Source organism: Salmo trutta, chromosome 33 (genome assembly GCF_901001165.1).
Source record: "Salmo trutta chromosome 33, fSalTru1.1, whole genome shotgun sequence".
In the NCBI taxonomy this organism is placed as follows: Eukaryota; Metazoa; Chordata; class Actinopteri; order Salmoniformes; family Salmonidae; genus Salmo; species Salmo trutta.
Genome location: NC_042989.1, coordinates 12,968,496 through 12,988,337, shown reverse-complemented (window position 1 = coordinate 12,988,337; position 19,842 = coordinate 12,968,496). Strand labels below are relative to the sequence as shown.

The window sequence follows — 19,842 nt, the reverse complement described above, 5'->3', positions numbered from 1 at the left end:
GCCTGCTAACTGAAAGGATGTGATTCTGCTCAGCCTCAGAGTCAGATTTCCCTAGCCGGGCTGATTTGGAGCTGCTCATAGACTACTGTACGGTTCAACTGCTACTGTCTGACTACTGACTCGGATGTTGGGATTTTACCAGGGACTAAACAAACACGTTAACATTGGAATCAGCACAGACCCTATCTGTCCACAGAGACACACTGCACTGCCAAGTACATCAAACATACAGTCAAACAAATACACAGGTCCACAGATGGATACAAAGAAACATGAAGCACAACTGTACACAACGGTAGAGAAAGAGAGAGAGAGACAAGAGAAGCAGACAAAGGGAGAGACTTTATCTGAGAGAAAGAGGCAAGATATAGAGACCGAGAGAAAGTAAGACAGAGAAACAGAGATTGAAACCGACACAGCTAGCAAGAGAGATAGAAATAGACAACAACAGATGGAGATGCAACCAGACAGTGGCAACGATACGGACACAAACAGAGACAGACAGGGTGAGGTGAGAGGGCACGTCTGCTGGAGGTGTGTGTGGCGCTCCTTATCCTCACACACCCGCGCACACACACACACACACACACGCACACACACACACGCACGCACACACACACACACACACACACACACACACACACACTTACCCTCACACACTGGGCAGCACTCTCCTGGTACAGTCACCGGGTTGAGGCAGCTGTGCCCGCAGGCGGCAGCCACACACCGGGCGTTGCCGCTCACACACTGGCAGAACGTGCAGTCGTCCTCACGCCAGTGGTCTCCGTGTGCGAGGATTTCCCCGCTCACGTAGCAACCGGCAAAGTTCAGCACTGGGTAGATGGGGTCTGGAAAAGAGATGAACATATTGATAAAGATAAAAGACCAAAAAGGTTATAGTTTAGAGATTAAGGTCGAGATGAAAGTTGTGCGAACTTGAGAATGGCTTTTGAAAGCTTTCACATCTTCTCTCACCAACCCTGAAAAAAGCAGCAATTTGAAAATCTTTTATGTGGTGCTCTGAAAATGTACTGCATTGTCTGATGGATTCCAAGGTCACACTGCAAAACATGTGATACCATCATGAATATATGTTTTATATGCATTCATGTATTCTTAAATACAGAGCTAAAGCCAAACTATCTTCAGCTTGAGATGGAGCTTTCTTACATGTCTGTCAGTGTGTTTTCACAGCTGTGTGTATGAGTGTGTGCATGTGCACTCTGTGTGTGTGCGTGCTCTGTGTGTGTGTGTGTGTGTGTGTGTGTGTGTGTGTGTGTGTGTGTGTGTGTGTGTGTGTGTGTGTGTGTGCGTGCTCTGTGTGTGTGTGTGTGTGTGCGTGCTCTGTGTGTGTGTGTGTGTGTGTGTGCGTGCGTGCGTGCTCTGTGTGTGTGTGTGTTTGTTTGTTTGTGTGTGTGTGTGTCTGAACCAAAGACAGTCAGTCAAAGAGGGGCTGAGTGATGAGCATAAGGGAGGACAACTGACTGAGTGACTGTTTAAGCCCTCTCATCATTCTGCCTTTGATTGCGTGCAGCTGCATATTGTCACGGCGGTGTAGGCGTTTGGCGTTCGCCTCGGCTCATCTCTCTCCTGATGTTTATTGATGCTCTGCACTCGCCCTTTACCAAAGGCACTCATTTGAGATGATATGAAATGCTTTGGTCTCAGCAGACTGTCCTTTCTGTTGCCACGTCTCTGCACGTTAGAAACCTAGGTAACCTTGGTCATCGGCTTGATCACCATCCGAATACATACAATAGTGAGTCATGCAAGGATGAGGTTTGGTTTGGTGATTCCCTTTAAAGGGAAAGTTCAGGACACAGACTCCCTCTCTATTCACAAAGAGTCGTGTCAGAGTAGGAGTGCGGATATAGGATCAGTTTTGCCTTTCAGATCATGATGAATAGGATGATATAGACATTGGCGACCTGATTCTAGTTCAGCACTCCTACACTGAGATTTTTAAATACAGAACCAGATCACCATTAATGACAAATCCCATAATAGTCACTGTTTAGGAACGGAATCAGGCAGGGATTAGTCAGGGGCCAAGTCATTTGGTGAGGAAGTCATACCTTCACAGACAGGGCAGCACTCCCCCTCAGGGACGTAGTAGCGTTCACAGTGCAAGATGCCACACTGGGCGCTGAAGCACACCGACACCCCTCCCTGACATCGACAAAAGCGGCAGGCGTCCATTCGGAACATGTCTCCGTCATGGTACTCCGACCCGTTGAAGCTGCACGCTGGTTTGGTCTCTGGAGAGGAGAGAGAATTTATGATGAGACAAATTAATCAATCAAATATCCTTTTTTACATCAGCAGTTGTCACTAAGTAGTTTTACAATAATCCGCCTTGACCTCAAAGAGCAAGCAAAAGCAGAGGCACATTGTCTAGGAAACACTTCCTTTCAGGATCATTTAGTACGCCCACTGACTGAGCGACAGCTAAGAACAAACATTTTTTAAAAGTAGGAACAAAAGAGGAAAACACTTTATAACGATGACAAAAGTGGTAAAAACTCCCATCAGACAGCTAGCATGGTGATGATGTACTGCATTTGTCTGAGAGAAAAGCTGTTGTAAAGATTCAGCAGAGTTTCAGACGGCTATGGAATTGGTCTCTCCTGGTCTCCATGGCAACACAAAGTGCAAAATTCACCTTTTAGCCCAGCGCGTGATATAATGCCTACAGTGGAAAGTGTGTGTCAAATAAGGCCATGCATGAGCGACAGATCATTAACTATAGTACCTTCAGATGTAGGGAACTGGAGGTACACGTCAACCCTATAAGAAGACATTCGACGCAAGACCGCAAGACACACACATGCACACACCGAACACAAAGTCCTTAACAATTCATAACTGTCAACTCATTTGATCGCACTCCAACACGACACAACTCTCTTATCTCTAATCCCTCTCAGGAGGAGTCTGTTCTCTCCACGAGCAACTGGTAATTTCCCCGTCCTCTTCAGCTATTAAAAGTCCAAGGCTTTGGACCGTTTAACGCTTTTCTGGTCCAAAAAGATTTAAAAACCCAGAAGCATTTAATCTAGTGCAGCTGTATCAGAGAACAGTTAATTCCCAGGAATCAATGGGACAGGAAAATTGGTTTCTACATGTTTACAATTACAGTGCCTGCCAATATGGCATGTGGGGTCTTTCATTTTCTGCTACTAATTTTGTCAATTAGTTGTGGTTCAATGAATAACAACGTGAGGGGGCGATTCTGCACGCATGGTTGTCACACTAGTGAGGGCTGTGAATTCACTCAACAATTTTCTAATCAGGCCCACTTCTGTTCATATATTCTCAGCTGCTGTTCCGTGTGTGTGTGTGAGCACCTCCCTCCTCGTATTGACTGCTACTGTATGGTGTGTATAAAGCACTGGGCGGTGTGTGTGTGTGTATCTGGCGTCGAATTGAATAAATAGGAGGAGGGTTTAACAGATATACATTCCTAATGGTTTACTGTCGATTGTGATGGCATCAGTGTGTAGGTGTCATGCAAGGAAATCCCTGTACAAGGCGTACAATACATACAATGAATGTATTTCAGGAGCAGTGTTCCAAGGTTCTGTTTGTGATTCATACCTGTATTTGTAGTATTTGTGTTTTCTTTCAAATACATTGAGCATTTGATGAGCCAACCTGGAGTGCAGGTGATGGAGATTTGCGTGGTGTGCACTTTTGGGACAATTCCATTGCATCAGGTAAACTCAATCAAGAACAGGTCAAAGTACTTGGAAGACAATAAATACTATCTGAACCCATTGTATCATAGTCTATTCCATCCACAGTACAGTATATGATCTGTGCTCTAGTTACAGTAGTGGGTTCTGTAAGACAGAGTAGGTCATGACTGTTCTGTATCAGTGCTGGGGGCTCCAGGGCTGCAGGCTGTAGTGGAACAGAGCTGACTGGAAGAGCCGTAGGAGAGCTGTGGGCCGGTCCTGGCTAATTAAGAGGAACATGACGGATGGCAATGCCGGCATCGCACAACTTCCTTCCCAGATGTTCACTGAGTGCCTGACTCTTGGGTATTATTCCCTTTATAAATGAAACAGTTAACCGCTGGCACATGAATACCACAGGCCAGCAACACTATAGGCTAGCACAGCAAAACACTGTACTGTGTTAGGTGGCTAGGTGGCACCAAGGACACAGGAGATTCTGATGTTGTTCTTGTTGGGGGCTTTCTGCCAAATAGGAAACAACACATCCATACTATAGGCGTGTGATTGGACAGGGCCAGAGCAGGTCCCCTGGGACTACAATTTCTCAATATACATCTTGATTTAAAGCACTGTGACCATCCTGTTCACAGCTGTGCTTCAGCGTGTTATTGGTCCACTGCAGTAATGGCTAAACCAATCAGAGGTTAGTGTTAGAGAGAGTTCCTTCCTGTTCACAGCTGTGATTCACCGTGTCATTGGTCCGTTGCTGCAGTGATGATGCATTTGAAGCGCATGATTATTCTCCACATGGTTATTTTAACCATGAGAATGAATGGGTCTTGGAGACTGACTGACTGTGTATGCAGTTTGATTGGGCAGAAACCAAGCTGAAGCCATAGTCTGATTCTCCATAGAGCTTATCTCCTTCTCTCCACACATAAGCAGGATGAGGTTTGCAGACAAAGACAATCATTTTGCAAGTTGTGGATTTTGATTGTTGCTGAGTGTTTTGGGACCTTCCTCTCTCAATAGACTTATCATTTGGCATTTGAACTGCATCCATGACTGGGATATTTTTAGTATTACATTGTTATTTATTACGGAATTGTTGGGTTCAGAGCTGGCAACAAAGGCATTTCACTGTACTTGCGCATGTGACATTAAAACCAGAAATGTGATAATCATAATACCAGTATGTTTCTGCATTGTTTGGTGGGAATAGTTTTCCGACATGGAATGAATGGGTTTCCAGATTTTGGAGCCATTTGGGCTTTTTGGTTTTTGGTTGAATGGAACGACCATTTAGCTGCCAGACTAAAACAGTAAAACCTTATTTTTCTGGCAATATCAATCCAAAAATGCCATCCAAGGTGTCTGTCTCGTGGTGATTTCATTTTTATGAGCCTTCACAGAAGGGAATTCTTAAGGGGCTAACTGCATCCAAAAGCATTTTCATATTTCATATTTCCATTTGGAACACACATCAGGGTCGCCCGTCTGGCCTGCCGAAAATGATGTCATCAGTTCTAGTGGCTCTAGTGTGCGGGTATGCAAGCGAGGAGGCGTGCGTGTGTCTGTCTGTCTAATGGACAGCTTCCTGCCTGGATATATGCCTGCTGCAAGGATACAGCGCACTGACGGTGAACGTTTGACAGAAATGTGTTGGTTTTTAATCATAAAGAAATCCCTGTTATTGACTGCATTTTCACCCCGTAGACGTGGTTGAATATATAAAGCATTTAGCTAGATCCAGCAAGCTACAGCCATATAAATATTCTCAACTCAGCAAAAAAAGAAACATCCCTTTTTCAGGATAATTCATAAAAATCCAAATAACTTCACAGATCTTCATTGTAAAGGGTTTAAACACTGTTTCCCATGCTTGTTCAATGAACCATAAACAATTAATGAACATGCACCTGTGGAACGGTCGTTAAGACACTAACAGCTTACAGATGGTAGGCAATTAAGGTCACAGTTATGAAAACTTAGGACACTAAAGAGGCCTTTCTACTGACTCTGAAAAACGGCAAAAGAAAGATGCCCAGGGTCCCTGCTCATCTGCGTGAATGTGCCTTAGGCATGCTACAAGGAGGCATGAGGACTGTAGATGTGTCCAGGGCAATAAATTGCAATGTCCGTACTGTGAGGCGCCGAAGACAGTGCGACAGGGAGACAGGACGGACAGCTGATTGTCCTCGCCGTGGCAGACCACGTGTAACAACACCTGCACAGGATTGTTACATCAGAACATCACACCTGCGGGACAGGTACAGGATGGCAACAACAACTGCCCGAGTTACACCAGGAACGCACAATCCCTCCATCAGTGCTCAGACTGTCTGCAATAGGCTGAAAGAGGCTGGACTGAGGGCTTGTAGGCCTGTTGTAAGGCAAGTCCTCACCAGACATCACCAGCAACAACGTCGCCTATGGGCACAAACCCACTGTTGCTGGACCAGACAGGACTGGCAAAAAGTGCTCTTCACTGACGAGTCGCGGTTTTGTCTCACCCGAGGTGATGGTCGGATTCACGTTTATCGTAGAAGGAATGAGCATTACACCGAGGCCTGTACTCTGGAGCGGGATCGATTTGGAGGTGGAGGGTCCGTCATGGTCTGGGGTGGGGTGTCACAGAATCATCAGACTGAGCTTGTTGTCATTGCAGGCAATCTCAATGCTGTGCGTTACAGGGAAGACATCCTCCTCCCTCATGTAGTACCCTTCCTGCAGGCTCATCCTGACATGACCCTCCAGCATGACAATGCCACCAGCCATACTGCTCGTTCTGTGTGTGATTTCCTGCAAGACAGGAACGTCAGTGTTCTGCCATGGCCAGCAAAGAGCCCAGATCTCAATCCCATTGAGCACGTCTGGAACCTGTTGGATCGGAGGGTGAGTGCTAGGGCCATTCCCCCCAGAAATGTCCAGGATCTTGCAGGTGCCTTGGTGAAAGAGTGGGGTAACATCTCACAGAAATAACTGGGTCCATGAGGAGGAGATGCACTGCAGTACTTAATGCAGCTGGTGGCCACACCAGATACTGACTGTTACTTTTGATTTTGATCCCCCTTTGTCCAGGAATACATTATTCCATTTCTGTTAGTCACATGTCTGTGGAACTTGTTCAATTTATGTCTCAGTTGTTGAATCTTGTTATGTTCATACAAATATTTACACGTTACATTTGCTGAAAATAAACATAGATGACAGTGAGAGGACGTTTCTTTTTTTGTTGAGTTTATATCCCCATAGTATTGCTGCCATAGCTCTGTTGATCCACAATCCACCTCCATAAAACCAAGCCAAACAACCGTTCAAACGGTAAACACTAAAGCAGGATCAGGCCTTTGAATCCTGGATCCCTCAGATGAAACTCACCATTATGTGACTGAAAAGTTAGAGTTTGGCAGGCAGCATATTACAGACAGCCAGGGCTATGAAACATCGATACTTTCTTCTATGGCCAAAGTGTTCATTCCCATTGGACATGCTCAAAAACACTCTTATTGCCAATGTGTTCCCCTCGGACATGCTCAAAGAAAGACCTGCTCTCAAAGTAGAGAAAAATATCCTCTTATTGGTAACTTTTAACAAGGCTTTATATCTCATTACCTGGAGGACAATTTCGTTTTATCATGGTGATGGATGATACTAAGTCCACTGTCTCTTAAGGGTTCAGGTAAAATCCTACAAAAAAAAATCTATAAAGTAAAGGCAGGAAACCAACACGGTTTGGCAGCGTGGAAAAAGTGGGAAGTTAGTAAAAAGAAAAGTTGAATTATTTTATTTTGTTATAGGTTTCATGACGCTTGTATCTAAACTAAAGTAGATTGCTTTAAGATGGTTTTATACATCAGTTGGGGTCTCTATAAGATATAATATGAGGTCATAAGCCAAGCATGAAAGCGCATCCTTGTAGCTGTTTGGGCTCATATAGTCAAAATGTTTGCTTTGGGGTAAGTTGAGCCAATGGCCACCATATCCCAAACAAATAAGGATTACATTTTGTCAGTTTTATGCATAATATGCATAGAATTTTTGCAATGTGTCATGCATATGAACTCAAAATATAGAGAGCAGCCAAGGAAGTGATAGAATGGAAAAAGTCAATTTGAGCAGCAGCAAGGGATGAAAAAACAGACGGAATGACACTGAAGAGGTACAATGACAAAACATATAACAAACATGTACCTGTGCGAAAGAGAGGCTATGATAGAGGAGCAGAGTCACACAAGGTCTTATCTGATGAAATGGAGTCTGAGCTCGCTAAACATATCAAGAATTTTGCGGACCAGTTTCATGGGCTTGTTGCCTCAAATGCAGAGAACTTGACACATGGAAACAACATCCCTGTCCCAGACAACTGGTCATAAAATGAAAGGGTAAGTGATATTGAACAGAGACATCTATATCTGAATGTAGGCATATATTTAAGATATACAATATACCACACCCCCATTCCATGAATTACATTTTGACCTACCAGCACCATAACCCACTGTCACAGGACACCACCACCCACTGACCCCAAGGCGGCTCAACTTACCCTCTCTCTATGCTCAACTTACCCCATACTCAGGTTGTGTTAAGTTGTGCCAAGGGACCACTTTTTTCAGACAAGCTATGTTTTCAAAACTGTTATGTTTACCTGAATTCTGATGATTTCCAGAATACACAACACCCTAAAATATACAGTATGTAGATATCTTTGTTAGAAAGAATACTATATTTCCCTTGATGTGGTGATGCTGAATGTAAAAAATGTCTCTCAACATACCCCATTCTCCCCTACATTCAGGAAGTAAACACTTCAGATTGTTAAATGGCTGAACTAGCTGAATCATGTATGCCACGTCACATACTACACATTTACACCTTCATCCACCTTTACCCTAAACTCTCTTTCCATATTCTCATAGGGGTGTGCTGCAGACATTTTCTGACTTAGCATTCCCATGATGTTTATAAACGTAACATTTCCAAAAGCTACAAATGGCTGCCTGTCAAATAGAAATATTGAAAGACACTAGTTGTCATGGTGACAATAATCAAACAGTGCACCAGTCCGTTCCGCAGCTTCATTTTCACCGCTGCATGCCCTCAGGGCAATGAAGAGTGATCCAACACACACACACACACACACACACAGATACAAACACACAGACACAGCGTAACGTATGCTATGTCAACTGGATTACTGTTCAATCCATCAGTCAGTCTAATAGGCGCTGAGGTCAGTCACGGATAAGGCTGTTACGGTGACCGTATTACCGCCACACCAACAGTCACGAGTCATAACCGCAGTCCAAATTTCGTATTAGTCATGGCTGACATCAGTTTCCGAGAATATTCAGGACCGCTTGCTAACTCTACATCCAAGCATGCATTTTCCTTAATGGTGCAATATGCAGAAATCGCTCCGTCATTTATTGGTTGCAAAAAATTTGAATAGTTCGCCTAATTTCAGTTTATATGATAAAACATTGTATCGTCTAAACCACTCAGAATTGTTTTTCTCCATAACCCAAAATGTTGTATTTTCAGCTGTTTGAAGTTGGTATACAAAACTGAAAGTAAAAGACGGAAAAACTAAACAGAAGCCGGGAAGCATAGAAATAACTTGCTTTAATGAGAATGACAGATCTATAATGTTCATTTCTATGTCAATTTGGTCACCCAAAAAGTTACATATTGCAGAGAGAGAGAGAGAGAGAAAGATGATCCAATGTAGGTTATGTTAAACTTGACAAAAAGAGGAATAAATAAATAAAACACATCAGATTAGTTTGATACATTTGATATTGAATACTCATGTTGTTTATGTTGCGTTTGTGTCTAATTGATGTCTTTCAGACTGGTGTATTGGGGTGGCCTGTTCTGTCTGCATTTCAGACCAAAGCAAGACCATGTTTAAAGCTATGGATCTACTTAGCCTCTATAAAGTATTTGGATGTATTTGCATTGTAGGTATAGTGTGTTCTGTGTTATTTCTTTGTCTTTTCCAGTACTAACTGAATGGTAAATGAATGTATTTACAGTGTGATTACTGTGTGTTCTGTTCCTCTTGTCTCTGTCCTCCCTCTCCATACTGTCTTGTCATAATCACTGCAGCTCAACTTTTACTAAAGCAATAAGGCTTCAGGGGGTGTGGTATATGGCTAATATACCACGGCTGAGCTGTTCTTATGCACGACGCATGACGTGCCTGGACACAGCCCTTAGCCGTGGTATATTGGCCATACATCACAAAACCCCGAGGTGCCTTATTGCTATTATGAACTATTTACCAACGTAGTTAGAGCAGTACAAATAAATGTTTTGTCATACCTGTGGTACAAGGTCTGACATACCGTGGCTATCAGCCAATCAGCATTCAGGGCGCAAACAATCCAGTTTATAATTGATGATAATCAACGGCATCAATCAATGTAATGTAATGTGTTAGTCTAAATGTAATCTTGTATGTTTCTCTTATGCTTTAGGTACTTACTACATGGCAATACATGGATGTGTGCACAGGGCTCATTCACAAGTACTCCTCGTTGAGAGACCAAACAGAGAAGGGATATGTAAGAATTCTTAAATGTTCCTACTTACGTTAATTCACACACTAGTAAGCTTTTTACACCATTGTGCCTACCCAGACCACAATGTGCTGGATTATTTCTTCTCACATTTGTTTATTCCATCACATTACCAGTAGCATAACAATACCATCTCTAGTTATGTAATTGACTGTCTGCTCCTCTGACCATCGGTCCCAATAATTCATCATGACATTTCTGATGTACCCTTTACATAATGCAGCCGTTCATATACCACCTATTCTAATCCAGCCTTTATATTACACACCCTCCTATTTAAGGTCTCAGGTTCACTGCAGACATTGTGTTCCTCCCCTACCTCCTCACAGACAGGGTATGTATTTCCCGATAAACAAAATAAATCATATTTTTTTACTTATTACAGTGTGTAAAGTTCCTATCACCTACCATAAGAATAGAGGGGAATCTCTTTGCGGATGAGAGCCACATCCAACTCTTCCTGGATGGAGAGGATCTACTCGGACAACTCCATGGAATGGGGAGTGGCCATGGGGGTCCATTTCATTTTTATATTGAGTACGCAGCATCAGTGAAAAGCACTATGCTGTTCATTCACAAATGTGTTCTGGGAATTGATGAGTGGGGTAAATTACCAGCAAATGTTGAATGGCAAACTTTTTGCTGTAGAGCGGGATAGGGGAAACCAGAGCACAAAGTAACGCAGGGGTCAGATGTAACAGCCAAATTGCTCAAATTAGAAACCACTTAGAAAGATGTTTATCGATGTGCTAATGCTTTGATAGTGTCTGGGGTCTTTTGATTGGTATAGTTAATGACAATAATTATTATAGTATTTTTAGTATAGGTTCCTATCTTGTTGTCGATACACATCAAATATGAAGGTTCGTCAACGGTTGACTATTTATTGATTGTATATTTGGATTTCTGTGAATTTCAAAGTCAATCAAATTAATTTGTGACTTTACAAGTTTGCCACTCAATATTATGTGTATTATTATTATTGTTAATAGTATATTGTTATTATTATTATTGGTAGAATAATTAGTACAGTAGTAGTAGTAGTAGTAGTAGTAGTAGTAGTAGTAGTAGTAGTAGTATTGCTATTATTCATAATAGAATACATGGGACATAAAATGTTCCTACAGGAACCTTAAATCAAGTCAAATCAAAGTTTATTTGTCACGTGCACCGAATACAACAGGTGTAGAACTTACAGTGAAATGCTTACTGACAGGCTCTAACCAATAGTGCAAAAAAGGTATTAGGTGAACAATAGGTAAGTAAAGAAATAAAAACAACAGTAAAAAGACAGGCTGTATACAGTAGCGAGGCTATAAAAGTAGCGAGGCTACATACAGATACCGGTTAGTCAGGCTGATTGAGGTAGTATGTACATGTAGATATGGTTAAAGTGACTATGCATATATGATGAACAGTGAGTAGCAGTAGCGTAAAAGAGGGGTTGGCGGGTGGTGGGTGGGACACAATGCAGATAGCCCGGTTAGCCAATGTGCGGGAGCACTGGTTGGTCGGCCCAATTGAGGTAGTATGTACATGAATGTATAGTTATAGTGACTATGCATATATGATAAACAGAGAGTAGCAGCACCGTAAAAAACCCTAGAAGGATCTTTGAGGAACTTTTTTAACCCATAAGAGTCCAAGCCCTGTGCAAACCGGGGGAGGGGGTTCTACTAAGCTATATGGAATTGTTTTAAGAAGGTCATACCAAGGATCAATTCACAATTTGATTTTGAATTTTACGACCCCATGAAGTAGCCTTGGGGGGGGGGGGGGTGGGCTTACTGCTATTAGACCATACAAACACATTGAATAACATATTCACTACATAGAACAACAGATAGTCCCCCAAAAATAATGTAAATAAGTTAATTCTGAAGAGTATGTCCTACTTCATAGAGATACCATATAAGAAAGAACAGAAAACATTAGTTTTTTTTTTTACATGTACAGTTGAAGTCAGAAGTTTACATACACCTTAGTTAAATACATTTAAACTCAGTTTTTCACAATTCCTGACATTTAATCCTAGTAAAAATTCCCTGTCTTAGGTCAGTTAGGATCACCACTTTATTTTAAGAATGTGAAATGTCAAAATAATAGTAGAGAATTATTTATTTCAGCTTTTATTTATTTCATCACATTCCCAGTGGGTCAGAAGTTTACATACACTCAATTAGTATTTGATAGCATTGCCTTTAAATTGTTAAACTTGGGTCAAACGTTTCGGGGAGCCTTCCACAAGCTTCCCACAATAAGTTGGGTGAATTTTGGCCCATTCCTCCTGACAGAGCTGGTGTAACTGAATCAGGTTTGTAGGCCTCCTTGCTCGCACACACAATTTTCAGTTCTGCCGACAAATTTTCTATAGGATTGAGGTCAGGGCTTTGTGATGGCCACTCCAATACCTTGACTTTGTTGTCCTTAAGCCATTTTGCCACAACTTGGAAGTCTGCTTGGGGTCATTGTCCATTTGGAAGACCCATTTGTGACCAAGCTTTAACTTCCTGACTGATGTCTTGAGATGCTGCTTCAATATAACCACATAATTTTCCTGCCTGGATTTCCATCATGCAATGGATTTTGTGAAGTGTACCAGACCCTCCTGCAGAAAAGCACCCCCACAACATGATGTTGCCACCCCCGTGCTTCACGGTTGGGATGGTGTTCTTCGGCTTGCAAAGCTCCCCCTTTTTCCTCCAAACATAACAATGGTCATTATGGCCAAACAGCTCTATTTTTGTTTCATCAGACCAGAGGAAAATTCTCCAAAAAGTATGATATTTGTCCCCATGTGCAGTTGCAAACCGTAGTCTGGCTTTTTTTATGTCGGTTGTGGAGCAGTGGCTTCTTCCTTGCTGAGCGGCCTTTCAGGTTATGTCGATATAGGACTCGTTTTACTGTGGATATAGATATCTTTGTACCTGTTTCCTCCAGCATCTTCACAAGGTCCTTTGCTGTTGTTCTGGGATTGATTTGCACTTTTCACACCAAAGTATGCTGCGTGGTCCCATGGTGTTTATACTTGTGTACTATTGTTTGTACAGATGAATGTGGTATCTTCAGGTGTTTGGAAATTGCTCCCAAGGATGAACCAGACTTGTGGAGGTCTACCATTTTTTTTTCCGAGGTCATGGCTGATTTCTTTTGATTTTCCCATGACGTCAAGCAAAGAGGCACTGAGTTTGAAGGTAGGCCTTGAAATACATCCACAGGTACACCTCCAATTGACTCAAATGATGTCAATTAGCCTATCAGAAGCTTCAGAAAAGCCATGACATCATTTTCTTGAATTTTCCAAGCTGTTTAAAGGCACAGTCAACTTAGTGTATGTAAACTTCTGACCCACTGGAATTGTGATACAGTGAATTATAAATGAAATAATCTGTCTGTAAACAATTGTTGGAAAAATGACTTGTGTCACTCACACAGTAGATGTCCTAATCGACTTGCCAAAACTATAGTTTGTAAACAAGAAATGTGTGGAGTAGTTGAAAAACAAGTTTTAATGACTCCAACCTAAGTGTATGTAAACTTCCGACTTCAACTGTATTTAACCCCTACTTTTTGGCAATAAAGAGTCTCCATATACAGTATATTCGGAAAGTATTCAGACCCCTTGACTTTTTACAGATTTTGTTATCGTACAGCCTTATTCTAAATAGTTTTTTCCCTCATCAATCTATACACAATACCTCATAATGACAAAGCGAAAACAGTTTTTTTAAGACATTTTAGCAAATGAATTAAAATAAAAAACAGTAATACCTTATTTGAATAATTATTTGGACCCTTTGCTACGAGACTCGAAATTGAGCTCAGGTGCATCCTGTTTTCATTGATCATCCATGAGATGTTTCTACAACTTGATTGGAGTCTACCTGTTGTAAATTCAAATGATTGGACATGATTTGGAAAGGCACACACCTGTCTATATAAGGTCCCATAGTTGGCAGTTCATGTCAGAACAAAAACTAAGCCATGAGGTTGAAGGAATTGTCCGTAGAGCTCCAAGACAGGATTGTGTCAAGGCACAGATCTGGGGAAGGGTAGCAAAACATTTCTGTAGCATTGAAGGTCCCCAAGAACAAAGTGGCCTCCATCATACTTAAATGAAAGAAGTTGGGAACCACCATACCTATTCCTAGAGCTGGCCGCCCGGCCAAACTGAGCAATCGGGGGAGAAGGGCCTTGGTCAGGGAGGTGACCAAGAACCCAATGGTCACTCTGACAGAGCTCCAGAGTTGCTCTGTGGAGATGGGAGAACCTTCCAGAAGGACAACCATCTCTGCAGCACTCCAACAATCAGGCCTTTATGGTAGAGTGGTCAGACAGAAGCCACTCCCCAGTAAAAGGCACATGACAGCCTGCTTGGAGTTTGGCAAAAGACACCTAAAGGACTCACACCATGAGCAACAAGATTCACTGGTCTGATGAAACCAAGATTGAACTCTTTAGCCTGAATGCCAAGCGTCACGTCTGGAAGAAACCTGGCACCATCCCTACAGTGAAGCATGGTGGTGGCAGCATCATGCTGTGGGGATGTTTTTCAGCGGCAGGGACTTAGAGACTAGTCAGGATCGAGGGAAAGATGAACGGAGCAAGGTACAGAGAGATCCTTAATGAAATCCTGCTCCAGAGCACTCAGGACCTCAGACTGGCGTGAAGGTTCACCTTCCAACAGGACAATACCTCTCAGCACACAGCCAAGACAACGCAAGAGCGGCTCTCTGAATGTCCTTGAGTGGCCCAGCCAGAGCCCAGACTTGAACCCAATCGAACATCTCTGGAGAGACCTGAAAATAGTACAGCGATGCTCTCCATCCAACCTGACAGAGCTTGAGAGGATCTGCAGAGAAGAATGGGACAAACTCAGGCTGTAAAAACTGCCAAAGGTGCTTCAACAAAGTACTGAGTAAATGGTCTGAATACTTATGAAAATGCGATATTTGCAAAAATGTCTTAAAACCCGTTTTTGCTTTGTCATTATGAGGTATTGTGTAGAATGATGAGGATTTTTTTTTTTTAGAGTAAGGCTTTAGCGTCCATTTTTCTCAAAAACTTCAAGGGGTCTGAATTCTTCCCGAATGCACTGTACTTCTATTCATTTTTTCAACTGGCACCAGGGGACCTTTCGACGACTCTTATGAGGCCTGTAGGCACCCTTGAGCAAAACAACTGATGTGTACATGTTCACCTCTGCACAAATGGGTCATATTAGTGTGTATCCCAAACTGTTCAGACACTACATACAGAAGTTGGCAGATCGGCTTTACCGACTTCAGACGAGTCCCAAGACGCTTGTGGGGGGTCGTAAAGCAAAACGGAGAACACCATAGAGTATGTGAGTTTGTAGGCCAAACCGTTTGGACGCTACAGACAATTTCGTGAGAAGACCGATTTTCGGGATGTCTCATGGTCTGTCAAACACCACTCTAGCACTGTCACCTTTCACCGCAGATTCGGAAGTGCGACATACTGTAGGCAGATAAGGTCGATTGAGACACATCCAATGCAAAAAAACATGTCTCTAAAACTGACAGATTTTATGGGAATTTTTGTATTATGCTAATTTGATTTCCACAGGCGCGGACATCGACCTTATGGGGTTAAAAGGTTCCCCAGGGAAAAAGTTCCTGGAGGCACCTTTAGGGGTTCCACCGGTGTTGCAATCTAAGGAACCTTTTCCTCCAGGAACCTTTTCTTTTTAGACTGTAAGGCAAGAAACAGTGCATGCATTTTTTAAATAAAATACTATAAAATAATGCCACAGGAATTATAAGCAAATCTTATCTGCTAAAAAAACTAGTGTAGCCCACAGCCATATGGCATAGCCAGATCAGGGTCTAATATAAGGATGACTCTGAACATGCCATTCTGTTCTTCTGAAATAGGCTACATTTCTTCATATCATAATGTTTCTTCAGACCTGCCTAAAATTAATAATGGATTTATATAAGGCTATATATTACATGGATTTATTACACTTTTTAAATGTAGATCTTGCAAAAGGTCTGTATCAGTGGCTTGTAGGCTATGCGTGGAAGCCGGAAATGCTAAACATGTTTGTGTTAATTAACAGTCAATTGCCGTGGGACCAGCAGTTATTTGCATGAAAGTTACCGGCTGACAAAATGTCAGGACTGCCACAGCCCTAGTCACGGATAAAAAAAATACTAGGTGTTAGGCTACACATTTCCCCACGCTGTTAAGAGCAATACTCAAACCACTTAGTTAACCAACTCTTACTCGTACACAGTGTGAGTGTCTTTGACTGCTAACAAAATTCACAATAAGCTGCAGTTCCATGCAACGGTAAGCATGCATGCATGAACAACTACAAACTTCACACCTATATAATTTAACCCCAAACTCCTACAGAAAGCCTGTATTCAGTGAACCAATTTTGGTTTAGTCTGCAGCTCTTTGTAAGGAGAGCGTGTGAGTGTGTGAGGAGAGAGAACAAGGAGGGAGCTAGTACTCCTGAGGCACACACACACATACACACCTACAGAGCCTCCTAGCACATAAGCTGTGAGCTCCTGGGGAGAAGAAGGGCAAAAGCAAGAATAAAACACTCATAACCTGCTGGAGTATGAGAGGAGTGGAGGATTTAAATAATATACTGTACCATCTAAACTTCTTCAATGGTATACTTCATCCCAGGACCACTGTGACTACTATAGCTAACTTTTAGAACTGAAAAAAAAAATCTGATATCTGTAAAAATATGTGTCTGCACATAATTACAAGCTGATTGAAGTGGTCTTTTAAGTTTAAAATGAAAAGGTTTTGTCCACCAACAAAATTGTATTAATAGCAGTCCAATCCTATGGTACTTGTGTGCATAGATATATAATATATTATAGATTTTACTAGTCATTCCACTTCTATGCGTGTACTTTCCCATGGTAGAAAACAACAGTCAGTTACATGAATTGAGGTTTGATAAACACACAGTAGGTGGTATGCAGCAGACAATGTTCTCCAGGGTTATTATCAACATCATGTTTATAGAAAACAGAGGTCTCCACCTGTTCCTCTGTACTAAACCTCCCATGTAATGTTCTATCTCTTAGTTATCAGGAAGTAGTGAGAACCATGCACTCCTGATGCACTCCTCTCCAAGTCTGTCTGTCTGTCTGTCTGTCTGTCTGTCTGTCTGTCTGTCTGTCTGTCTGTCTGTCTGTCTGTCTGTCTGCCTGCCTGCCTGTCTGTCTGTCTGTCTGCCTGCCTGCCTGCCTGCCTGCCTGCCTGCCTGCCTGCCTGCCTGTCTGTCTGTCTGTCTGTCTGTCTGTCTGTCTGTCTGTCTGTCTGTCTGTCTGTCTGTCTGTCATTCTCTGTTCTTGTCCAGTTCTCTCCTCCTTTCCCCTCCCCTGCCATTCCCCTACCCACGCTCCTCTATGTCTGGACCATACCAACCACCTCCCCCCTCCCTCCCTCCGTGCTCGCTAGCCAGATCCCTTCATTCCCCCATGCCGCCGCACCCTCATGTTTTGGCTGTGCTGCTGAGACAGAGACTAAATAATGTGATAACATGCAGCACTCGACAGGTGTGCCTCCCTCCTCTCCCTCAGCACAAGTCTCAGCTCTGTGGATGAACAGAATAACCCACCGAAGGCCCCACCAGACAGGCAGGCAACAACACTTGAAAACCAAGGCTGCATTACACAAACAGCTTCAGAGTTTAGAATAATGTGATAGTGCTTACTGCTTACAGCGATGCAATGAAATGTAAACAACATCTGATCTCACAATGGCTCCCAGGCCAGGTCAATTGTTGTTCTCCTCCAAATACTTTACAGGTTAAGTTGTTGTGCCTATTCAGTCACTGTGTTCCAATGTCTATTTTCATTTTTTTAATTTAACCTTTATTTAACTAGGCAAGTCAATTAAGAACAAATTCTTCTTTACAATGACGGCCTACCCCAGCCAAACCCGGACAACGCTGGGCAAGTCCTATGGGACTCCAAATCACAGCCAGATGTGATACAGCCTGGATTCGAACCAGGGACTGTAGTGACGCCTCTTGCACTGACATGCAGTGCCTTAGACCGCTGCGTCACTCTGGAGCCCTCAGCACAATACTGGCATACTACACTGAACAAAAATATAAATGCAACATGCAACAATTTCAAAAATTTGACTGAGTTACAGTTCAAATAAGGAAATCAGTCAACTGAAATAAATTCATTAGGCCCTAATCTATGGATTTCACATGACTGGGAATACAGAAATGCATCTGTTGGTCACAGATACCTTTAAAAAAAGGTAGGGGCGTGGATCAGAAAACCAGTCAGTATCTGGTGAACACCATTTGCCTCATGCAGCTTATGCTTGCCAATACCATGACCCCACCGCCACCATGGGCACTCTGTTCACAATGTTGACATCAGCAAAACACTCGCCCACATGACGACATACACGCTGTCTACCATCTGCCTGGTACAGTTGAAACCAGGATTCATCCGTGAAGAGCACAATTATCCAGGGTGCTAGTGGCAATCGAAGGTGAGCATTTGCCACGGAAGTCTGTTACGACACCGAACTGCAGTCAGGTTAAGACCCTGGTTAGGATGATGAGCATGCAGATGAGCTTCCCTGAGACAGTTTCTGACAGTTTGTGCAGAGATTATTTGGTTGTACAAACCCACAGTTTCATCAGCTGGGTGGCTGGTCTCAGATGATCCCGCAGGTCAAGAAGCCAAATGTGGAGGTCCTATGCTGGTGTGGTTACACGTGGTCTGCAGTTGTGAGGCAGGTTGGACGTACTGCCAAATGATCTAAAATGACGTTGGAGGAGGCTTATGCTAGAAAAATGTACATTAAATTCTCTGGCAACAGCTCGGGTGGACATTCCTGCAGTCAGCATGCCAGTTGCAAGCTCCCTCAAAACTTCTGTGGCATTGTGTTGTGTGGCAAAACTGCACATTTTAGAGTGTCCTTTTATTGTCCCCAGTACAAGGTGCACTTGTGTAATGAGCATGTAGTTGAATCAGTTCTTGATATGCCACACCTGTCAGGATTATCTTGGCAAAGGAGACATTCTCACTAACAGGGATGTAAACTAATTAGTGCACAAAATTTGCGAAAAGTAAGCTTTTTGTGCATATGGAACATTTCTGCAATGTTTTATTTCAGCTCATGAAACATGGGACCAACACTTTACATGTTGTGCATATATTTTTGTTCAGTGCATGTAGAATGCATGCCCAATATTTTGCTTCACTCTAAGTGGTACGCTAGCCTAGACTTGTCAGACCTGGGTTTAAATAAATGTGTATTTGAGTATTTGTTATTTAAAGATGCACTATGCAGAAATCGCCCCACCATTCCCTGGTTGCTACTGTAATTCTAATAGTTTGCCTAATTTCAGTTTATGTGACAAAACAAGCAAGTATAGTGTAGAGAATCATTGTACCGCCTAAACCTGCTGTGAAATATAGATTTCATAACCAAAAAGATTGTATATTCAGTTGTTTGAAGCTGGTGTACAAAACAAAACTTAAGAATGGGAAGCATAGGAATAGCAGATCTAGCGCTTCTTAGACTTGCTTTCAATAAGAATGACA

General features: G+C 42.5%; 1 protein-coding gene across 2 annotated transcripts in view; it reads right to left on the bottom strand.

Annotated features, from left to right (window-relative positions):
* Positions 1–19,842, bottom strand: part of crim1 (cysteine rich transmembrane BMP regulator 1 (chordin-like)) — a 116,763-nt gene that overhangs the window by 27,401 nt on the left and 69,520 nt on the right. For both annotated transcript variants that reach the window (XM_029729836.1, XM_029729835.1), the window contains exons 6-7: positions 2,076–2,258; positions 651–848 (exon numbers count right to left, since the gene is read on the bottom strand). In XM_029729836.1, the coding sequence (XP_029585696.1) occupies positions 651–848; positions 2,076–2,258 (381 nt within the window). The remainder of the gene's footprint in view (positions 1–650; positions 849–2,075; positions 2,259–19,842) is intronic.